The sequence below is a fragment of the Eurosta solidaginis genome, chromosome 3 (genome assembly GCF_040869045.1).
Source record: "Eurosta solidaginis isolate ZX-2024a chromosome 3, ASM4086904v1, whole genome shotgun sequence".
In the NCBI taxonomy this organism is placed as follows: Eukaryota; Metazoa; Arthropoda; class Insecta; order Diptera; family Tephritidae; genus Eurosta; species Eurosta solidaginis.
In genome coordinates this window covers 157,458,390-157,480,555 of record NC_090321.1, presented here as the reverse complement: position 1 = coordinate 157,480,555, position 22,166 = coordinate 157,458,390, and the positions used below count along the sequence as shown (strand labels likewise).

The 22,166-nt window shown below is 33.2% G+C and overlaps 1 protein-coding gene across 5 annotated transcripts in view; it reads right to left on the bottom strand.

Annotated features, from left to right (window-relative positions):
• Positions 1-22,166, bottom strand: part of zip (myosin heavy chain 10) — a 242,554-nt gene that overhangs the window by 87,386 nt on the left and 133,002 nt on the right. For all 5 annotated transcript variants that reach the window (XM_067773456.1, XM_067773457.1, XM_067773455.1 and 2 more), the window contains exon 6: positions 5,038-5,061. In XM_067773456.1, the coding sequence (XP_067629557.1) occupies positions 5,038-5,061 (24 nt within the window). The remainder of the gene's footprint in view (positions 1-5,037; positions 5,062-22,166) is intronic.

Genomic DNA, 22,166 nt, shown 5'->3' with positions numbered 1-22,166 from the left:
CCCCAGCGGGTTAGGGGGCTTAGAATATACCCGCGGCAGGTATGGCTGTCGAAAGAGGCGAGTAAAATACCAAATTGATTCAAGGTGTTGTGTAGCACGTAGCTCACCTACCCGTGGCGAATTCTGTTTCTTTAGCAGCCGATGCTCTGGCGACCCCAAGTTCCTCATGGATCTAGGGGGTGGAAGAGCGGTATGGCCTAGAAGAATTCATGTGGTCTTACGAAATCGGTCCCGAGATGATCGGGGTAGTAGTTAGAAAACGTCAAGTTGATTTGAGAAAGTATCGTTTAGACTTTTGAATAGTCAAAGGTTCTTTCAAAGGCGTCAAATGAACTTTAAGAGTTATCAAATCTACTTAAGAAAATAACAAAATGTGTACTTTAAAAAGAATCAAAAGTTCTTCAGATGTACTTTAGAACCACAATTATTATTTTTTAATTAATTTAAATGAATAATATGAACAATAATAATGTGAAACTTATATTGTCGAAAATGCATTTGATAATTTCTGAAATACATTTGATGTTTTCTAAATATATTTGATTCTTTCTAAAGTATATTTAAATTATCTAAAATAAATTTTGTGATTTCTAAAATCAATGTGATTATTTCTAAAGTTTATTTAATACGTCTTAAAACTAAAATGACGCTTTCTAATACTGTTTTCACACAGAAACTTAATGATCTCATTTCACCTGCTAATGAAATCGTAAATGTTTTGCTTTCACACAGAAGTAACTGCTCGATTAGTATGAAGGATGAGACAGACAATCATGGCGGAACGATACAAGGTGGGAGCATGGTGACATACCTACAAGCAAAAAAAATTCCATGTACTTGTAAATTCGATGGACAAATGTCAAAATCGTACTGCGCCGGCAGTTGATGTATCAAATCAAATAAAATAGGTTATAATCAGCTGTTTGATGCGGCCACCTTGTATCGTTCCGCCATGCAGACAATGACATTTGCTTTGAAAACTAAGAAGCGGAAACGGAAGCGGAACGCTGCCAACAGAGTTGCATTGTGCTTTTGACTTCATTAGGCATTCGATTAGCTACTAATGAAATAATAATAGATTCGAATTTTGTAGGGAAGATTGAGCTCAATAAGCGTCTTAATGTAGAAAATTGCCTTTATTATTCAATAAGCCGTCTGTGTGAAATTAGTATAAAATCGAATCGATGCTATCAAAAATAACTGTGATATTTTTTGAAAAGATGCAGTTCGATGTACCGAACGACCCAGAAGTGATCAAACCCTTTCATTGAACTAAAAAACATAACTCTACGATAAAAGATATAGTTAGTAACGTAAATTTTGTCCGCTGATAGAGGATTTTACGTTATTTTCGCCTTTTTTCAGTCTTTAGAATGCCAATGGGCCCGGGACGAAATGGACGAAGTAGTGTCTGCCAGAAAAACGTTATTTTTTAATAGATCATAGGAAAAAATAATATGAAAACCATAAAAATTTCAGAAATATGTGAGGTTTTATTATTAAAAATAAAGGGCAGTAAACGCTCTGCACCTTTCCTAATAATTCCAATAATATCTGATACCGATTTTTTTTTAATTATTATCTCTTGTGTATGCTTTAACTTTGTGCAAAATATAAACCGTTCAACAGAAACGGTTCAACTTTTAAAGAAGCAATCTATATTGTGAATGACATTTCAGGCGAGTAGTGAAATAGTAGCGAAGAACAAATTGTTTCACAAAATTTAAGTTCTAATACAAATAATAAATTTTTTATAATAATTAGTAGGTTTGAACTATTTATTAATTATATATTTAGCCAGAATAGACAAAGAAATTTTATTTTAACTTCTAGTTAGTGCAACCACGAAAAACGCGAAATTATTAAAGCTTTTATTAAAAATGGGAAACATACAAAGAATTGGATAAAACTGTTGAAAGCTATTCCAAAAGCTTATATTTGAATATACCGATTCCTTAACACATTTCGTAAATCGCTATATGATCACAATACTCAAGAGCAATTAAGTGAATTCTCAAAGTATTTATTTCAATTGTTATTGTCATTAGAATGGAGTTCAGATCATCTCCACCAATTTTTTTACGACACGTAATTTTTTACCGTAGTTTCAGCTTCGGAATTGTGGTGAAAAACTGAGTCTAAAATTTTGAATCGATGTTGCTGGCGACCCAAATGTTAGTCTAAATACAATATTTAAATGAGTTCGCTTCATTAATATCTAATCTAGGTCGATGCAAAGTTTCAGCAACTGCTCGAGCCTTAGCTCAGAAACGGTTGAGACCACAAAAAACTACTTCAGGCTTAACCTGTGGAGAATTTGAGCGCAAAAGAGCGAACGTACGCTTTTACTGAGCGCGAAACTCTAGCAAGACATGGGAAGCGAGATATTTGCGAAGTACTAAATTTTGCGACCCCGGGTTTCTAACATCACAAGACACGTACATGCGACTTATCATGAATTTTTATCCATTAACATTATGTCAAAGTAAGGGTGTATGCAAGTTTCCAAATCTTATCTCAAATTCGGAGGTCAAACCCTTAAATGGCTGGAATCATTTTAATTTTCTTAATGAATCAATTTTGAATACAAATTTTTTTCATTGCCATAACATTTTTGAATAATTTTATGGTCAATTTGTTAGTGTAAATTTGTTTTTTATACCGCAGTGCTCGTTCATCATATGAAAGTGCCTTTGCTTTGCACCCACACATGAAAATAAAAAAAAATCCATATGAATTTTATTTATATGTGATGGCATGCTGGAGTGCTTTGCAACTTTTTTTTATATTTGAAGTGTAAATTTTTATCTGTGCCTATAATTCAGGGCAAAACAAAAAAAAAAATTGCTATAAGTGTATAAGGGTTGAGCAGCTATGCTTATCAAAATAAACCCCAAAAAAGGGGGACAAGCATAAATTACCAACGACGAAAGTACGCCAAATTATTTAATAACTATTCGAAGACTCATCATACCATGTCAGCTGTCGAGCCGACCTAAAGTTACCATGTAGTATGCATAGCGTAAGGAGATGGTTTCGAGAAGATAAGCTCTATGCTAGAAGTCCACGTAATACTATGTTCAAACAGAAAAATAAATTGAGGCTATTTCGAATGAAATTGAGTGGGGTTCATACAACTCTATTTAGCTTACACAATAGTAATTTGATAGCTGGTTGGCTCATCTCTACAGTAACAACATATCTTTGTTGAGACTGTCAAAATGTGCGTGTTGGTATTAGGTGAATAGAATGGAATGAAAACATAAAACTTTGAAATTTTTGTGTGTTGTAAGAAAATGTGTTCAGTGTTTTGTTTTCATTTTGATTTTGCCATCTTCTTTTGACAGTCCCTACTCCAGTGAAATGAAAGACATAAAATCAGCTGATGAAATGAGCCAACCATATAGTTCAGCCATGCGTAAGTGACGTTTAAATATACTCAATAAACACACTTTACAATGTTGCATTTGCAGGTTGAAACAATTTATTACGCAATTTTTTTTAAATTGGCAATTTATTATTACAATTTATTATATGACAAATTGCGTAATAAATTGCCCAAAGAGTATAAATTGCCAATTTGGTGTGTGTTTGAACCTAGTATAAGGCCCCTTTTAAAAAAAATCAGGTGGTACGTAGACTAGATCTTGCCAAAAAAAAAAGACCTGGATTAGCCTATTTCGAAGTGGAGGAACATTTTGTGAACGGGTGAGTGAAAGGTTGTTTTGTAAGGTGGAGAACCGTCTCTCGGCTGTTTGTTAGACGCCCACCAAATATGGAATATCATCCGAGATACACTGCGAAGACGTTGAGTGATTTCAAAAAATGTTAGGCGTAGGTGCACACTACTATTTCAGTGCTCGCAGCTGTATGTTACAAAAAAAAAGTTTGGTACACATTAGACTGGGTCGAAAAATGTTGCTAATGTCCGCCCCTAAATTTGAAGATTATGTTGAGGGTTTCGGAAAATTTTTTTTAATTTTTTTTTGGTCCTTCGAAATACAGCCAAAAAGGTTTTTTCGTTGTAACTTGGTTATTTGACGACCGATTTTTAAAATTGATATGTCATTATTTTGGCCTTGAGAAGCTCCACATTTCCGTTTAATGTCCTTTTAAGCTATGAAGTCGTTTTCACATGATTAGGTCAGCTAACAAAAAAACAAAAATCAACTCCATTTTTAATGCAAATCTGTGACGTGTTTTTAAAAAAAAAAGAAGTTTTCTTCGAAACTGAAATGTCGTTCTTGAAAAGGTATAGGTATATAAAAAAGAAAAGTAATAAATATATAATATATATGGGGTATTCCATCCCATTTCGACCAATTTTGAACCCGACCCCTTTAGAATTGGCTGAAAAGTTTTCTTCTTTTTCTAGCTTACGAAAGACGTTTTTCAGAAGTTTTTCAGAATTTTTTCATCCAACTCAAAAAAAGTTATGAATTTTTAAAAAAACACTGTTTTTGTTTTCAAAATGCTATAACTGTTTCAAAAATTTACCGTTTGGGATCTTTTTTTTTTAAATTTGTTTTTAAATGTACTTTTCGGAAAAAATGTTTAGTTTTTTTTTTTTGTAATTTTTTTCTCATAAAAAACTTCAATCAATTCTGCAATCATCCCCACTAATCCCGGAGTGGGGCGATTATTTTTTTTTTTTATTTAATTGAAAAAAAAACTTTAAACTTTTTTTTGTATTTGTAACGAAAAGTACATTTAAAAACAAATTAAAAAAAAAAGATTCCAAACGGTCAATTTTTGAAAAAGTTATAGCATTTTGAAAACAAACCCGTTTTTTTTTTAAATTCATAACTTTTTTTGAGTTGGATGAAAAAATTTTAAAAAATTCTGAAAAACGTCTTTCGTAAGCTAGAAAAAGAAGAAAAACTTTCAGCCAATTCTAAACGGGTCGGGTTCAAAATTGGTCGAAATGGGATGGAATACCCCATATACATATTTACTTCCAAATAATAAATTATAAAAAGGTAATATATATAAACAAAAATATACACATAGAAAAGTGTGGCCATTTTAGATACTTACAATAATTAAAGCCGGATGAGGTCCCTTTTGGTATAAATTGTTGAAGTCATTTTTATTCAGGTTGATTGTTGATAAGTTGGTTGTTTGGATTTGTCGTAGTATTAGTGGTATCGCAATTTTAATTTTATGGTTACATGGTGGGGATTGTAGAAATAAAAGTGGTGGCACATATACAGAATATTGCAGTGTGCATTGTTATTAAATATTTACATATTTTGTAAAATGTTTATATTTTATTAAAGTTTATGTTTATTTCCATATAATGATAAAATGTATAGCAGTTCATAATATAAACACCAGCCAGTCAATTTTACAACATAGTGTAGTAATAAGTAGAGCATTTGTAGAATAGGTTAACATGAAACGAAAATAAAAATATAGAAATAAAAAGTGATATTCTGGATTAAATGAGACAAATATAATAAGAAGTTTTCCGTTATAATGTCTACAGGGGTGGTTCTCGTGACTACATAAAATAAATATATGTACACTTGCAAATAAAAAGATATCAACAATATTCATTTATAAACCTCATTTATTTCCTACTTTTAGGAATTAACGCTCGAGCGTTATTGCCTTTTTTATTGGGCGTTATTTCCTTTTTGAAAAAGAAATAAAGCCCGCGGCGTTATTGCACTGCACCGCGTTTTCCGGACATAAAAAAAAATTTTATATTTTAGCTTTGCAACACAGACAATGATGTTATAAAAGAAAAAGCCATGAAAGTTTGCAACTTTTAACAAACACTTCAAAAACGTTTAGGCTGGCTTTCTCGAAAACAGCTGTAAGTGACTTTTTCGGTTATGCCGGTAAGCCACAAAATTTTATTTGATCATCTCATAAATAAGGGTAGCTTTGGAAGAATGTTTCAAGCTTAACAGTGTGCATATAAATAATTGAAAACTTTATCAAGGCATTCTTATTGAAACCGCACCCAAACAAAAACAAACTATATCTAAATGCTTTTGGTTAGCAAATATAACTGAATGGTTACAAAAACAAACTTTACTAGTATTATTTAATTCAATATTATTCCTATTGATAAAAAACGAACGGTTTTATGTATCCAATTATGCCAAAAAATCCATGTAAAATATTTTTGAGTTGTGATCATTTTCATTTTAGGGTGCGATATGATTAGGAAAATTAGAAAAAAATTACTACTTGGAATTTTTTCGTAAACTAGACGATTTTTAAGAAAATATTGAGCGACACGCCAACTTCATGTGACCAGTTAGGAAAATAATTGTTGCACAGCTTTGTTGCAGGCCTTTTTTAATTTTTATGATCCCTGCGTCATCTAGCGAAATCTTTTTCTTCATGCCGCATCGTCATCAGGCTCTGAAGTATGTTCCTAGTTTCAAGAATCTAGTTCCATGGAACGTTATACAAAAATAGATCGCAAGATTCCAAGTGGCCTAAATGTTCCAAGTGGCCTAACGTTGTCAGGAAGTTCCTTAAGACTCACTAGATCCATAACTTATAATTTTTACGAATATTTTATAGTTTGAAATGGTTTTCCGACATGTGATCGTAGAACACCATTTGGACACCGGAAAATTTTCGTTTAACATATAAAGTTAAAAACATTAGAAAACAAATGAAAGTACAAAAAATTGATCGTCCGAACAGATTCAATCGGATTGCTGACCAACAAAAAAAAATCGCTGCAGAGATAAAATTGATACAATTGTAATCCTTGTATATTCCTTCACAAACCATTCCCACATTATTTTTATGTAACCTAAACCAGTTCGCAATATTCTAACCGAAAATAATGCCACCTAAAATATGAAGTACATTTTCGGAAAGTCCGCATTGCAACTCATGTCGTCATAAGGTAGCTGTGTATCACTGGCCTCTTAAAGTGGTATTTCTCAGGGTCGCATGCTACCTTCAAATGACAATTTACGTCAAATTCCTTTGGAAAAATTATTTCTTAACTGTTTTTAAAAAGTGGCTCGCTAACTTGGAATGAAATGGGCGTTGCGCTATCGAAAATTTTAAATACATTTGATGGAATTATCACCTAACTGGTCTCTAAGGAAGTTTTGCATATGAAATTGGCGTACACCCCGATATTTTTATACCTTTCATGAAATGAAATGGTATATTAATTTCGTCACGAAACCGAAAATTGTAAGTCCTTAAGGAAAATAGATAGACCCACCATTAAGTATACCGAAATAATCAGGTTGAAGAGCTGAGTTGATTTAGCCATGTCCGTCTGTCCGTTCTGTCTGTTTGTATGCAAACTAGTCCCTCAATTTTTGAGATATCTTGATAAAATTTGGTGAGCGGGTGTATTTGGGGTGTCCGATTAGACATTTGTCGGAACCGACCGGATCGGACCACTATAGCATATATCCTCCATACAAACCGATTTTTCAGAAAAAGAGGATTTTTGTAATATCTTACCCCAATTTAACAGATTGAAGGCTTCAAACTTCACCATATACTTTCGTAAAATTGCACATATTGTTGCCTGAAAAAATTGATGAGATCGGTCGTATATATAGTATATATCCCCCACAACCGATTGTTCAGATAAGGAACTTTTCGTAATTACTGCCCTATTTTAAGAGCTAGAGGCTTCAAATTTCAGCGAATGCTTACGTATATAGCATATATTGTTGTCTGAAAAAATCATAAAGATCGGTGGTATATATAGTATATATATGGTGGGTATATATAGTATATATATATAATATATATATATATATATATTTTCGCAAATTGTAGCCCCATTTTTAACAGCTAGAAGCTTCAAATTTCACCGATTGCTTACGTATATAGCATATATTGTTGTCTGAAAAAATCATAGAGATCGGTTGTATATATAGTATATATCTCATACAACCGATTGTTCAGATAAGAAAACTTTTCGCAATTTCTACCCCATTTTAACAGCTATAAGCTTCAAATTTCGCTGATTGCTTACGTATATAGCATATATTGTTGTCTGAAAAAATCATATAGACCGGTTGTATATATAGTATATATCTCATACAACCGATTGTTCAGATAAGAAACTTTTCGCAATTTCTACCCCATTTTAACAGCTAGAAGCTTCAAATTTCACCAACTGCTTACGTGTATAGCATATATTGATGTCTGAAAAAAATCATTGAGATCGGTGGTATACATAGTATATATCTCATACAACCGATTGTTCAGATAAGAAACTTTGCGCAATTTCTGCCCCGTTTTAACAGTTAGAAGCTTCAAATTTCACAAAATGCTTTCGTATATAGCATATATTGTTGTCTGAAAAAATCATAGAGATCGGTTGGTATATATATTATATACTTCATATAAACTGTCATATTGACCCCTTTTTTTACGGCTAGAAGCTTCAAGATTCATCAAAATTCATCAAATAGTTACGTTCACGTCATATATTTTTGAAATACGTGATTCGTAGCCATAGTTTTTACATGCAGACCACAAAAAACGTGAAGCTTTGCATCCTCACACAGATTACCTACCTATTTTTTATTTTATATTTATCTTAAAAATCGTTTAGATATGTTCAAATTTCACCAAATGCTTACGTGTATAGCATATATTGTTGTCTGAGAAAATCATAGATACCGGTGGTATATATAGTATATATCCCATACAACCGATTGTTCAGATAAGAAACTTTGCGCAATTTCTTCCCCATTTTAACAGTTATAAGCTTCAAATTTCACCGATTGCTTACGTATATAGTATGTATTGTTGTGTCAAAAAATCATAGAGATCGGTGATATATATAAATATATATATGATGGTATATATAGTATATATATATAGTATATATATTTTTTTTTTTACGATTTCGGCCCCATTTTAACAGCTAGAAGCTTCAAATTTTACCAACTGCTTACGTTATATAGCATATATTGATGTCTGAAAAAATCATTGAGATCGGTGGTACACATATGTAGTATATATCTCATACAACCGATTGTTCAGATAAGAAACTTTGCGCAATTTCTGCCCCGTTTTAAACAGTTAGAAGCTTCAAATTTCACAAAATGCTTACGTATATAAGCATATATTGTTGTCTGAAAAAATCATAGAGATCGGTCGTATATATATTATATACTTCATATAAAACTGTCATTTTGACCCCTTTTTTTACGGCTAGAATCTTCAAAATTCATAAAAATTTCATCAAATAGTTACGTTTTCGTCATATATTTTTGAAATACGTGATTCGTAGTCATAGTTTTTACACGCAGACCACAAAAAACCTGAAACTTTGCATCCTCACACAAAGTACCTACCTGTTTTTTATTTTATATTTATCTTAAAAATCGTTAAGGTATGTAGATCTGTTCAATATATATTTCTTATCTTATACATCCGATTATTCGGAGATTACGAACGGGATAAGATTATTGTTCAGCCCCATTCATGAAAGGTATGAAGTCTTCGGCACAGCCGAAGACAGTCCCGTTCTTACTTGTTTAAAATACGGTTAATCTCTTGTCTTGCCAGCTTCAGAGACCTCACTCGTGAGCACATCCATTACGAAGTTCATAATGTGACGTTAACCTATGTATATAGAAATTATATTTCTTACATACATATACCAATTATATGAGCTGATTTTTAGGAAAAAAAATTTTTAAGAATCTATACCTGTAGTTCTGCAGGTCAGCCACTAGGGATGAGTACTCTTATGTCCGTTGTAGCAGGGGCAACCACCGCATATACACATGCCCTTTTAACATTGACATGTATCAAAGGTGGCGTCCTTTCCCAAGTAGCAAACTAAAGACCTTGAGAAATAGCACACCTTTGCCCATACAGAAAGGGCGTCCTGTCACATACTGCAGGCTTTAGCTACACTTTTTCTCAACATTCCATACATTGTAAGCATAATATCTTGGGAAATATCCACCGAAGAGGCTTGATAACGAGCATGGTTATAGGGCCATGGAAAATAGCTTTTCAGATTGGGTATCTTGCTAGAACAACAGGGCGGCACAAATAACGTAAAATTCAATACTTTATCGTGTTGTTTTGACAGAAGTATTAAAGCATAAAACTTTGTTTAAATGTAAATAAATTAAACCACGCTAAGATAAAAATAAATGCCCTAACTCTTTACACACATATAAATAGAAATTTGTATTTAAGGAACGTTTTCTGATGTAAACTTTAAAATTTACCTGCATAGGTTTTGTAAAAAGTTTACGTTCTCGAACGGCTTTTTCTTAAAGTTAACATGAAAAACGGTCCTTCGCATACTTAACCAAACCATAATCAAATTCAAATATTTATTTAAATAAAATGCATTTATACGTAATAAAATATTATATTAATTCAGTAAAGCTGCACTACATGCTATTAAATAAAAATATGTAGACAGTAAATAGCTTTAAATATTATTAATTATAATACAGTAGGACTGGAAAACGGAATTATATCGAACTAGATTCCTTATGCTCCAATTTCATCATGGATCAAAATGACTGACATCAAAAACTGCCTCAAACTGGCACGATTTTTCTTTCGTGTAAAATGAGTTTCCATTGTGTCGCACAACTTACTCGAAGTCGAAAAGTATTTCGTGTCTGAATCTAACTTAAGCACAAAGCTTATTCATTTCTAGTCCCGTTTAATTATCTCCAGTTGTTTCATACGCTATGCCATTTTTAATTGAAGACAAACGAAACAAAACTGCCAAAATGTTGGCAACTGAAGTTTTTATGTGAAAGTTTATATCCGGTGGGCAACTAACGTTAAGAGTTCAACTTCGTAGCCAAAACGGACGGTAAACACATTTAACGTCATATGAAAAACGTTTCCATTGATACGCGGTTAAAAGTTTAAGCTTAAATATGATAGTTTTGGTTTCAAATTAGATTATATCGGTCATTCTAAAAATGAGTGTGAAGAACTGGGTGTCAATTTGAAACTCGAAAGATCTACACTTGCATTTATAAAGAAAATAAAGTTTTAGTATTAAGCTCTACTTACTGATCTATCACATCTTTCTAAGAAAACATATCACCATCATATGTATAACAGAATGTTTCGAAATGTTTTTTATTTTGACATTTTCAGCACCAAGTTTAAACTCTTGGGATTTGTTTTAAAACCAGACGTTTATACGAGTTTCTATTTATAGATTTTTTAAATTGTTTCGTCTTGTTTCAAACCCAGAATTTAGTACAAGTTTCTATTTTTAAATTTTTGTAACATTTTTCGGTTTGGTTTTAAAAACATTTTAAGGTTTTAGACTTATTGTTCAAATAAGAGGGGTTCCCAATTTAGTACAAAAAAGTTTCGAAAACTGCTTAAACCGATGAATGGTTTGAAATTTAGGCTCAAATTTTCCAACCGTATATGACATAGTTTGAGATCAAATTTAACCTGGTGAAAACCAAGCATTAGTAAGTAAAAACTCGTAAATAATTACTTTACTCGAAACGAAGAATTCATTACTTGCCAATTCTCGCCCCAGCGGGTTAGGAGGTTTAGAATATACCTGCGGCAGGTATGCCCGTCGAAAGAGGCGACTAAAATACCAAACTGATTGAAGGGGTTGTGTAGTGCAACCCTTTTAAGGTATTTCCAGCGCAAAATATAGCTTCTCCAAGCAAATTGTCAACTTCATCTAGCCGTACTTCAACAGCCAAAGCTCTGCCGACCCCAAGTTCCTCATAGATCTAGGGGGTGGGAGGGCGGTTTGACCTTGAAGGTTTCATGTGGTCACACTAAATCATTCCCGAGATGGTCGGGATGGTGCCTTAATGGTGCTTGTTACCGGAACGTATCGGATCTGCATTCGGCAAAGGACCATAAACATCGATAAAGCTCCCCAAGGCCTTCGGGGGTTATCGCTACAACAACAATACCAACTTGCCAATTCTTTAAATAATAACAAAGATAATATCCTTCCCCAATTAAATTGAAATTAATTAAAAATGTCTCCTAGGCCACTCGAGATTTAGGCATCTCATTATGACAGTGCAGGTTAAAATATGAGGTTTAATAAATCTTAACAGTTGAAGCTCTAGGTGGATCTCCACTCATCTCTTACTCAAATCTGCCTTATCGACTCTCAAATAGTACATTATTTTGTATGAATCAGATGCAGGGACTTACAATTCGTAGGAGATCGACGTGTCAAGAAAATCAGAACGATTTTGTCAAATAAATTTGTGGCCAATGTTAATAGTGAAAATGGCTGTATAGAGCTACATACATAAATACTAGTTTATTTGACTGCAGAATATGTACTCCAAGGTAACCCGAATATGGAATAACTTTGAAAAATTATAACACGAATAATGTGATTTGCTGAAAATCGGCTGATTCAGTGCACAAAAAATTGTTCATGACAATATCGAATAACTAATGCGGGAAACTGCAACATTCAATAAAACTTATTAACATTTTTTTGTTTTTATTTTGTTTACATCCAACCTTAATAATATTTTTTTCCATACAAGGCACGTATTTATTAATATGTGAATAGATGCATTCGATTATGAAACAAGTAGGGAAGGCTAAGTTCGGGTCTAACCGATCATTACATACTCAGCTGCCAAATTACAACTTGCAAACTTTTAAATTATCTTCTTTTAAAAGTGGGCTGTTCCACGCCTCTTGTCCAAAATTTTACTACTTTTCTATTCTGCGTCATAAGTTCAACCCACCTACCAAGTTTCATTGCTTTATCCGTCTTTAGTAAATTATTGCACTCTTTCGGTTTTTTGAAATTTTCGATATCGAAAAAGTGGGCGTGGTTATATCCGATTTCGTTCATTTTAAATAGCGATCTGAGATGAGTGCCCAGGAACTTACATACCAAATTTCATTAAGATACCTCGACATTTACTCAAGTTATCGTGTTTACGGACAGACGGACGGACGGACGGACATGGCTAAATGAATTTCTTTTTCGCCCAGATCATATTGATATATAGAAGTATTAATCCATCTCGATTAGTTTATGCCGTTACGGGGTACCGTTATGCGAACATTAATATAATCTGCGAGCTCTGCTCAGCTGAGTATAAAGAATCTATTACTTATAGCGAATTTATAGACACATATTTATATATATATGTATATGTATATATGTACATAAGTATACATACATATAACTTAACACATTTGTGCATCATTTTTTTAATCACTTTAAAATATCCAAAAGAATTTTTTAACGAAACTTTGAGTGCCATTCAGCTGTCGTTTTATTGAATCTATTTGGTATGTCCTTGCCATAAAAGGAAACTTCTCAACTAAAAACATGTTTAGCACCATATTGGTATTGAACGCTTATAGAAAACAAAACAAAAACGAAGTTAGACTAAAACTGCAAAATCTTTATTCTAAACAGCTTACGTACATTCATGAGAGCATAGTGCATACATACATATTTATGTACAAATATTCACATAACAGATGCCTTGTATGCAGCTGAGGTCAATGAATACTACTAAAATTTAATTTGTTTTTTTTTTTTTAATTTTTTGGATATATGTTTTAAATAACTTACAAGTTTACAAATAATGATCGAGCTTCACAATGTCCAATACCAATTTCACACAGAAACTTAATGAAATCACAATTTTGTTAAATTAAATAATTTATTTTTCCGTTTCACTCAGGGCCACTTGATTCATTAACGCACATCCTAACGCAGCCCCAAAAATATTACCCTTTATACCAAAAAATTAAAATGGATGGCAGCCGTTTCCTCTTTAAAACCAGTAAAGTGTATTCGCAACTATTTATTGAATTTGCATCTAACCAAATATTTGCCTTTTTATACCTTTCATGAAAATGAAATGGTATATTAATTTCGTCACGAAACCCAAAATTGTAAGTCCTTAAAGGAAAATAGATAGACCCAGCATTAAGTATTCCGAAATAATCAGGATGAAGAGCTGAGTTGATTTAGCCATGTCCGTCTGTCTATTTGTATGCAAAATTTGGCGAGCGGGTGTATTTGGGTGTCCGATTAGACATTTGTCGGAACCGGCCGGATTGGACCACTATAGCATATATCCTCCATACAACCGATTTTTCAGAAAGAGGATTTTTGCCATATCTTCCTCAATTTAACAGATTGAAGCTTCAAACTTCACCATATAATTTCGTATATTGCACATATTGTTGTCTGCAAAAATTGGTGAGATCGGTCGTATATATATTATATATCCCCCACAACCGATTGTTCAGATAAGAAACTTTTCGCAATTACTGCCCTATTTTAAGAGCTAGAGGCTTCAAATTTCAACGAATGCTTACGTATATCGCATATATTGTTGTCTGAAAAAATCATAAAGATCGGTGGTATATATAGTATATATATATATTTTCGCAATTTCTACCCCATTTTTACAGCTATAAGCTTCAAATTTCACCGATTGCTTACATATATAGTATATATTGTTGTGTAAAAAATCATAGAGATCGGTGATATATATAATATATATATGATGGTATATAAGGTATATATGTATATATATATAGTATATATATTTTTTTTTTGCAATTTCAGCCCCATTTTAACAGCTGGAAGCTTCAAATATAGCATATATTGATGTCTGAAAAAATCATTGAGGTCGGTGGTATACATAATATATATCTCATACAACCGATTGTTCAGATAAGAAACTTTGCGCAATTTCTGCCCTGTTTTAACAGCTAGAAGCTTCAAATTTCACCAAATGCTTACGTATGTATATAGCATATATTGTTGTCTGAAAAAATTATAGAGATCGGTGGTATATATATTATATACCCCATATAAACTGTCATTTTTGCCCCTTTTTTACGGCTAGAAGCTTCAAAATTCATCAAATTTCATCAAATAGTTACGTTTACGTCATATATTTTTGAAAGACGTGATTCATAGTCATAGTTTTTACATGCAGACCACAAAAAACGTGAAGCTTTGCATCCTCACACAAATTACCTACTTATTTTTTATTTTAGATTTATCTTAAAAATCGTTTAGATATGTTCAGTTTTCACCAAATGCTTACGTGTATAGCATATATTGTTGTCTGAAAAAATCATTGAGGTCGGTGGTATATATATTATATACCCCATATAAACTGTCATTTTTGCCCCTTTTTTACGGCTAGAAGCTTCAAAATTCATCAAATTTCATCAAATAGTTACGTTTACGTCATATATTTTTGAAAGACGTGATTCGTAGTCATAGTTTTTACATGCAGACCACAAAAAACGTGAAGCTCTGCATCCTCACACAAAGTACCTACCTATTTTTTATTTTATATTTATCTTAAAAATCGTTTAGGTATGTACATCTGTTCACTATATATTTCTTATCTTATACATCCGATTATTTGGAGATTACGAACGGGATAAGATTATTGTTCAGCCCCATTCATGAAAGGTATGAAGTCTTCGGCACAGCCGAAGACAGTCCCGTCCTTACTTGTTTAAAGAGCCATTTTATCTTTTGCTGCAAATGCTGCAAATATAAAATTTTTAACTTATTTGGTGTTTTCTAATATTCGTAAATTATTGAAAATAATTAATTTTTGATTGTCATTTGTTTCATTGACAATAAACTCAAAAACACCAGAATATTGACTCCATTAGGCACATGATGGAATGGATGGTGGAATCACCAGGTGAAGTAAATGAAAAAAGACAGAAGATGTACGCTATCTGAAACGGTAGGTAGAGGGTACAATTTTTACCGGGTTTGAAAAAATAGGAGTAGAAAAAAAAATACTATGCTATGAAAGCCATTACAGGAACGCGTTTTTTCAGCATATCACCTAACGCCAAAGCAAAAGAGGATACGCAAGACCAGTGAGAGCGTATATTACTTTTGGCATCGAATAAAAATAAAAAACTTAAACTGCGATGAGAAATAAAATTCAATAATGCGTAATGCGTGACCTCAGCTTCAACTGCAGTTGAATCTTTCATCGAAAAACCGGGCATAAAAGATAGAGGTGTTACCCATTATTTGGTTGAACTGTAGTAACTTTGCGCACTTAAATGGGTTTCGGGTTTGATGAAAAGTTTTACAATCACACTTGAAAGTGATCGTAATACTTTTAAGTGTGTTTTCATCCCTAAAAAGACATTGTTATTTCCATCTGCTCTGTTGATTTGTCGTTAAGAGTCGGAAGTAAAACATCATACAAACTTGATCAGAAGATCCCCCAAAAGCTCTTGACAGTTGAATTACTGATGTATTACCAAGTTATTGTTTACTAAAATATGTCAGGGGATATAATAGCCTCGCGGCAGTCGCCTTACAACCAAAAGATGCTGATCCGATCTTCCGGATTCATATATTCTAAATTACAATCCATAACTGTCACAATCGTCTTATCTTATTGGTCGGATTTTTAGGGCAAAACAACAACAGTAAGTTAAAATTTTTTGTAACTGTATTTAGAAATCAATTGTTTTAGCGAAGTTTTTACATAAATAATGTGTAAGACGACAGCTTTGGAATTCTTGATACAGGAATGACAGAGACATTTCTCGAAAGTCTTCATTAGCGCTGCGCAGGCGAAATGTAAATAGTTTGTTTTAACAAAGACCTTTTTCTATTTTCTTTTCGGTCAAGCGCACAGCAGCACTACCGTTCTAAATGTCACATAATACCAGATTGGTCAAAAACTTGTCCAAAGTTCTCAATAAGAGATCCGTCCTCGTGACGTTCATCTTTTAACAATGTAATCATCTAAGCAACGGGTTTCAACTGCTCTTTTAGAGCACCGCAGCGCACCCTCACCGGCAACACTTCTTAGAACTTTCGGGAGTGTTTTTGTCGACACGAACACGCCAAGAAAGTTAGCAATGAAACCATAAATATGTTTATACTTCGACAGTCATTTTACAGCGAATAAAACATCCAGTAACATAAATTTAATTTAAATTTTAAATTGAAAATGAACCAATCAAAATAATCGGGCAGAAAGCTCTGCCCTAACCTCAGAGGTATACACTGTCAAATTATTATTTACTCTTCTAGACCCGGGTAGATGTGTGAAAACATACTTTCGAAAGTCACTTCGCTGAAAACGTTTTTAAACGAATCTACTTCTCATAAATCTCCGAATGTTTCCGAAATATGCGGCATAGTAGTCTGCATATATAATACAAATCGATAAGCATTTGAGAGGAATTCTTTGATAAATGCGGGTTCTTTTATAAATGCAATTCACACTAATTGCGTTAAAAACAAATTTTATCTGGAAAAACTTTCAGAATTTCAAAAGGTAAACTAATTTTTATGGATTGTATCATAGGATTACATAAAAGTCGTTTATTCAACGCTGTATGTTGTATTCTACCACTTTTAAAAATGTATGAAGTTTAATACTATTTTACAAAACGGCCTTCTTTTATGCCCCCTTTTCCCGTACTTCCATAAAAAAAACCTGGAGCTAAGGGCGGTTGATATGACAGCTGTCAAAACATCCTCCACCTTCTATCATTACATTATGATTAGGCATTCAATAAAGCGAGAATGAGAAAATTAAAAATTTGTATTTTGTATGGGATATTGAGCTCAATAATGCTGTAATGAAGAAAACTTGACTAGTTGATTATTTCACTAAACCTATCTGTGAAAATGGTATAACTTTGTCGTAAAACTCTTTGCGAAATTATCGTGCAAGCAGTTTTGTAATCTATTCAATTTTAGTAAGGCAACTTACAAATAGATGAAATTTTGTTGAATTTTTCAACAGACCGGTGGTTACGAATTATAAAGCTAACGCAGCCTTGTGTTTCTGTTGGTGTGGTGTATAGATATTTTCAATACGGCTTTAGTTAAAATTACGACATCCTCTGAACATCCGTCGTGGTGAACTATTGTGAGAAGGCGACAACCTGGCTAAGCCGGGAAGGTTCGTAATATGAAAACTCGGGATCAACGGTATACGGTCGCAAGACCCAGCATTTATCTATGTAAACCAAGCGTTGACGTAGGCTCATTGGTGCAAAAATAAGCTTCAACAAATAATAGCTTATAGATTTACATGATGCTAAAAAAAAAAAACTTTGGCTTATCACAACCTTATTTTAAACAGCTCTGGCTATCCCTGAAAGCGTTTAGATAAACATGAAATACTCCCAGCCGCATGATCAAATCCGACAGACATTTTTCTGACCCCGCCTGTCCTCTGTCCAACTCTCTTCCTATCTTATTTCTTCTCCCCTCTGCATTTTCTAGTTTACCAATTTCCCTATCCCTCTCATTCTTCCGCAAATATTCAGGGCGTTTCTCTCACTCTTCCCGCTCTTGCTCCTATCCAAGTCTATCTCTCACTATTACCTTTAATCTAATCTTTATTCTTAATCCTCTTGTTAACCACTATTCTTACTTTTACTCTCACTCTCCATCTTTCTCTTGTTCTCTTTACTTTTCCGACTTCCCTTCAACTTCTACTTTTTCTTCTCTTTTCTTTCATGTCCCCGTCTGTGGAGATATATCGAGTTTGGCTTTTTCCGCATATTACATAACAAGATAGTAGAAAAAGTAGTAAAAAAAATAGCAAAATAGTACCAAAAATTACTGCGTCATGGCTGAATTTAATAATTCCCAAAAAGTAAAATATTTTAGTTTGACCTTTAAACTGTTTTTGGATTTTATTATTTTTCTCATTCAGTTCCCTCAACTTGGTTAAAAAGAAAAACTAGGTCTAGTTAAAAATAGCTGTAGTATTTTTAATTGTTGTAAATCTTTACAAAAAAGTTTGGAAAAATGTATAAACCGATGAAAGGTTTAAGATTTAGGCGCAATTTTTTTACCGTGTAAGTAAGTAAGTGATGCTAAAATCAAATATTAATCTAATTATCAAACAAATAAGTGATCTAAATAGCTTTAATAAGTAACGTCTGACGCCTTTCTTTTGTAGCACATTGTATCAGCTTTATGTTGACCCAATTTAATCTCTGCAAATTTTAAATTAGATCTACAGCAGAATTATGTAACAAAATAGCTTGCAGTGTTAATTAAAAAGAGAAGAATCTACCAAACATCCCAGAATTGTGCCCAATGGAAGCTTGAGTTGTCCATACCGTTTAAAAACTTGGAAAAAATTTATGAACAGCGAAGGTTACTTTTCTCGAAAAAAGGTGCATAAAAGTGAATCAAAGCTGGTAAAGACAAAATTCTGTGAAATTTAAAAGATTCACTTTTTCACATATTTCCCTTAATCTTCCACTAGTTTAAATAGGCTTGTTTCCATTAGAAAAAAAAAATTTTGGAGAAAAAGTGCAAAATCGTCGAATAAAAAGCAAAACAAAGTGTGCACTTTCTTTTCGGAACAGTCCTTAAGTATAAACCTGTGACATTCGCTCCCTCAAACATCCCAAACGACTAACGGAAAAGATTAAAAAGTCAAAGGTCGTTTTTACAGTATCTCACTGGCTGATAAGTCCTAACTTAGGTTTTAAAGTTTAAGCTACTCTCTATAATTTATTAATTTTTGATAAAGTAGTTGCAGGGATAGGGCTTTAGCCTTAGTCGAATGGAACTTATTAAGGACAAAATAATGGCATATTAATTAAAAAAAAACCAATAAACAAAAAGTCTTAAGATTTCACTCGTTAGTGCTTATAATTATTTTGTTGGAGAAGCGCACTTATACTGGAATCCACTATACCCACATTCGTTTATATGTAGGCGCGTTTGTATTTAACTTCAATTGCACAGACCCGATCACCCTACTTTGCTTCTAAAATACAACAAAACAATTCGTACGCACTCATTTTATTGACCAAATTTATGTAACAAATTAATTTATATTGTTGTAGCTAAAAAAATATCTATTTAAATTAAAAACCCGTCTCTGGAATCAATGCTGAAATAAAAATGTTGTGACACTTCAACTATGTATAAATATCAGGGTACGTATGTATGTACATATTTAAAGTGGTCTGAATAATTACATACTCAAACTCGTGACGCGAAGAAGAAAAAGTGGCGCCTACATAAAAGAACGACGACATGAGTACCAGAGCTTCAGATGATTGCTGATAAGAATAATGAAATGTCTACCATAATATCCGGTAGCTGGCGGAACATTTCAATGGCGGGGCGAATTTCTGCAGGAATAATAATAGCGACCTGTTAACCGATATACAGGCGTCACCGCTACAACTTGTCTTATTATGTCTCCAGAACACTATTTATTTATTTATTTATTTATTTACACAGTGAGGCGGGTACTCCCGATAAGGAAGAAATGAAATGCTAAACAAATAGTTTCTGCTAAAAACCCAGAAACCTGGGCATCCCAACAGACATCTCATTAAAGAGGCCCAGGGACTTAAGAAGTCACCTCCGCAAGCATTATGAGGAAATAAAGCACCTGAGAATTCAGCCGTATGTAGAAAAAAACCGTAGAGGTCCTGAGAAATATCCACAAAAAGGCGATAGCCCATTATGCCAGGAACTGCCCCCGTTCTTAAAGTCAAATACCCTAAACTCTCAATAGAGGAAAGCAACCTCTCCAGGGAGACGCGCGTCACTCTAGCTTAACTTCGATCTGGATACTGTAACAGGTTAAACTCTTACCTGTCCAGAATGAACCCCGACATACATACATAATGTACATATGTCCTGCTTGTAACGTATCTCCACATGACACCAACCCTCACAAAAAATCGCTCACTAAATTTCGAAGAAACAATACAGGTTTTTTTTCTCTAGCTTCTAAATTATTTCTGCTTGCAAATGAAAAGAAAAACAAATTAAGCGAGCAGATCTATGTACATATGTTGCTTTTTAAGTTTTTGTTTTTCAATTGAATTTTTTTCCAAGCGAGCATAAAAAATTTATTAGCTAATAAAAAAGCCCAAATATTAACCTGGGTCGATTTGTATGGACGACGCCTATCGAAAAATCGATGGCGCGATATCGGTTAATAAATCGAACCAGTCTATCAAATATAAACCACTTTTATTTTTTGTTTTGCATTTCCAATTGGAAAATCTATAAAGTTAACAAAAAAATACCAAATTTAAAATTAGTAAACAAGCAAACTAACCTATTATTTCAGCATTTCGAAAACCTTACAAAACGTTTTAGAGAAAAAAAATCATTATGTTCAAAATTTTCCGAATGGTGGCATTTCAGAACATCACGAAACTATTAAACTAAAGAACTTCCCTAAAAAAAAAAAACAAGGAGCGATAACCTCCGAACATATTCAAGGCCGAGCTTCTCTTCCAATTTGCGTCGTTCTTCTTTTAATTTTTCCTAAAAATTGGCGGAACGGGACCTACATGTTTTACGACGACTCCGAACGACATCTGCAAGGTAGTTTCATCGGCGTGGTATGGGGAGCACGCTACCACCACACCAATTATAGTACATGTACATACATATATAATATTCGTCTGTCCAAATTCCACTACCAAAAAAATTACTGAAGTCCTCTCCGATTCAGAGCGATCTTCATTTAAGGTAAAAAAAATGTTAGAACCACGTTCACAAGATGGTAACAAAAGTGGGCGGCAGTATCTAATCCAAGCATATGTAGGTATATTCTCAAAGACTAAAATAATGCAACTTAGCACCAAAATCCAAAAATGGAAGCTGGGATATATAGGCTACTTGAGTACCCGGCAGAATTTGTTCTGCCGGAAAATTGGTTTGCCTATATTTAAAAAGGAGTCTCGCTCCCATCTTCTTTCTCTATCCCAATATCTTCTACTTTTTCATAACTATATGGTAATTATACCAATACCGATTTCAATATTTTTCAATATTTATTTTTTTATAAACCATAACGAAACAACATGAAACCGAGACAGGTACAATTTTAAAAATCACATTTATTTTTATATACATATGTATAAGATGTATATAGATGGTTGAAATGTTCTACTCACGATAATATTCATTGTCATATTGTAACTTCTTCAAAAAAAAATATGTGTATCTTCTTGTCACTCCTTCCTCCTTGCCATGTTTGATCCCTGTTTTTCCTTCGCTTCTTCTCCATTTCACTCTCTCGATTTTTCTCTCCTCTACTCCCCGTTTCTTTCCTCAGCCTCCTTTTATTTTTTGTCATTTCCGTTCATTCGCTTGCTTCCTCTCCATTCTATTTCCCCTCGTACTTTATCCATTCTTAATTCCATTTCCTACTCCCAGCTCCCGCCCT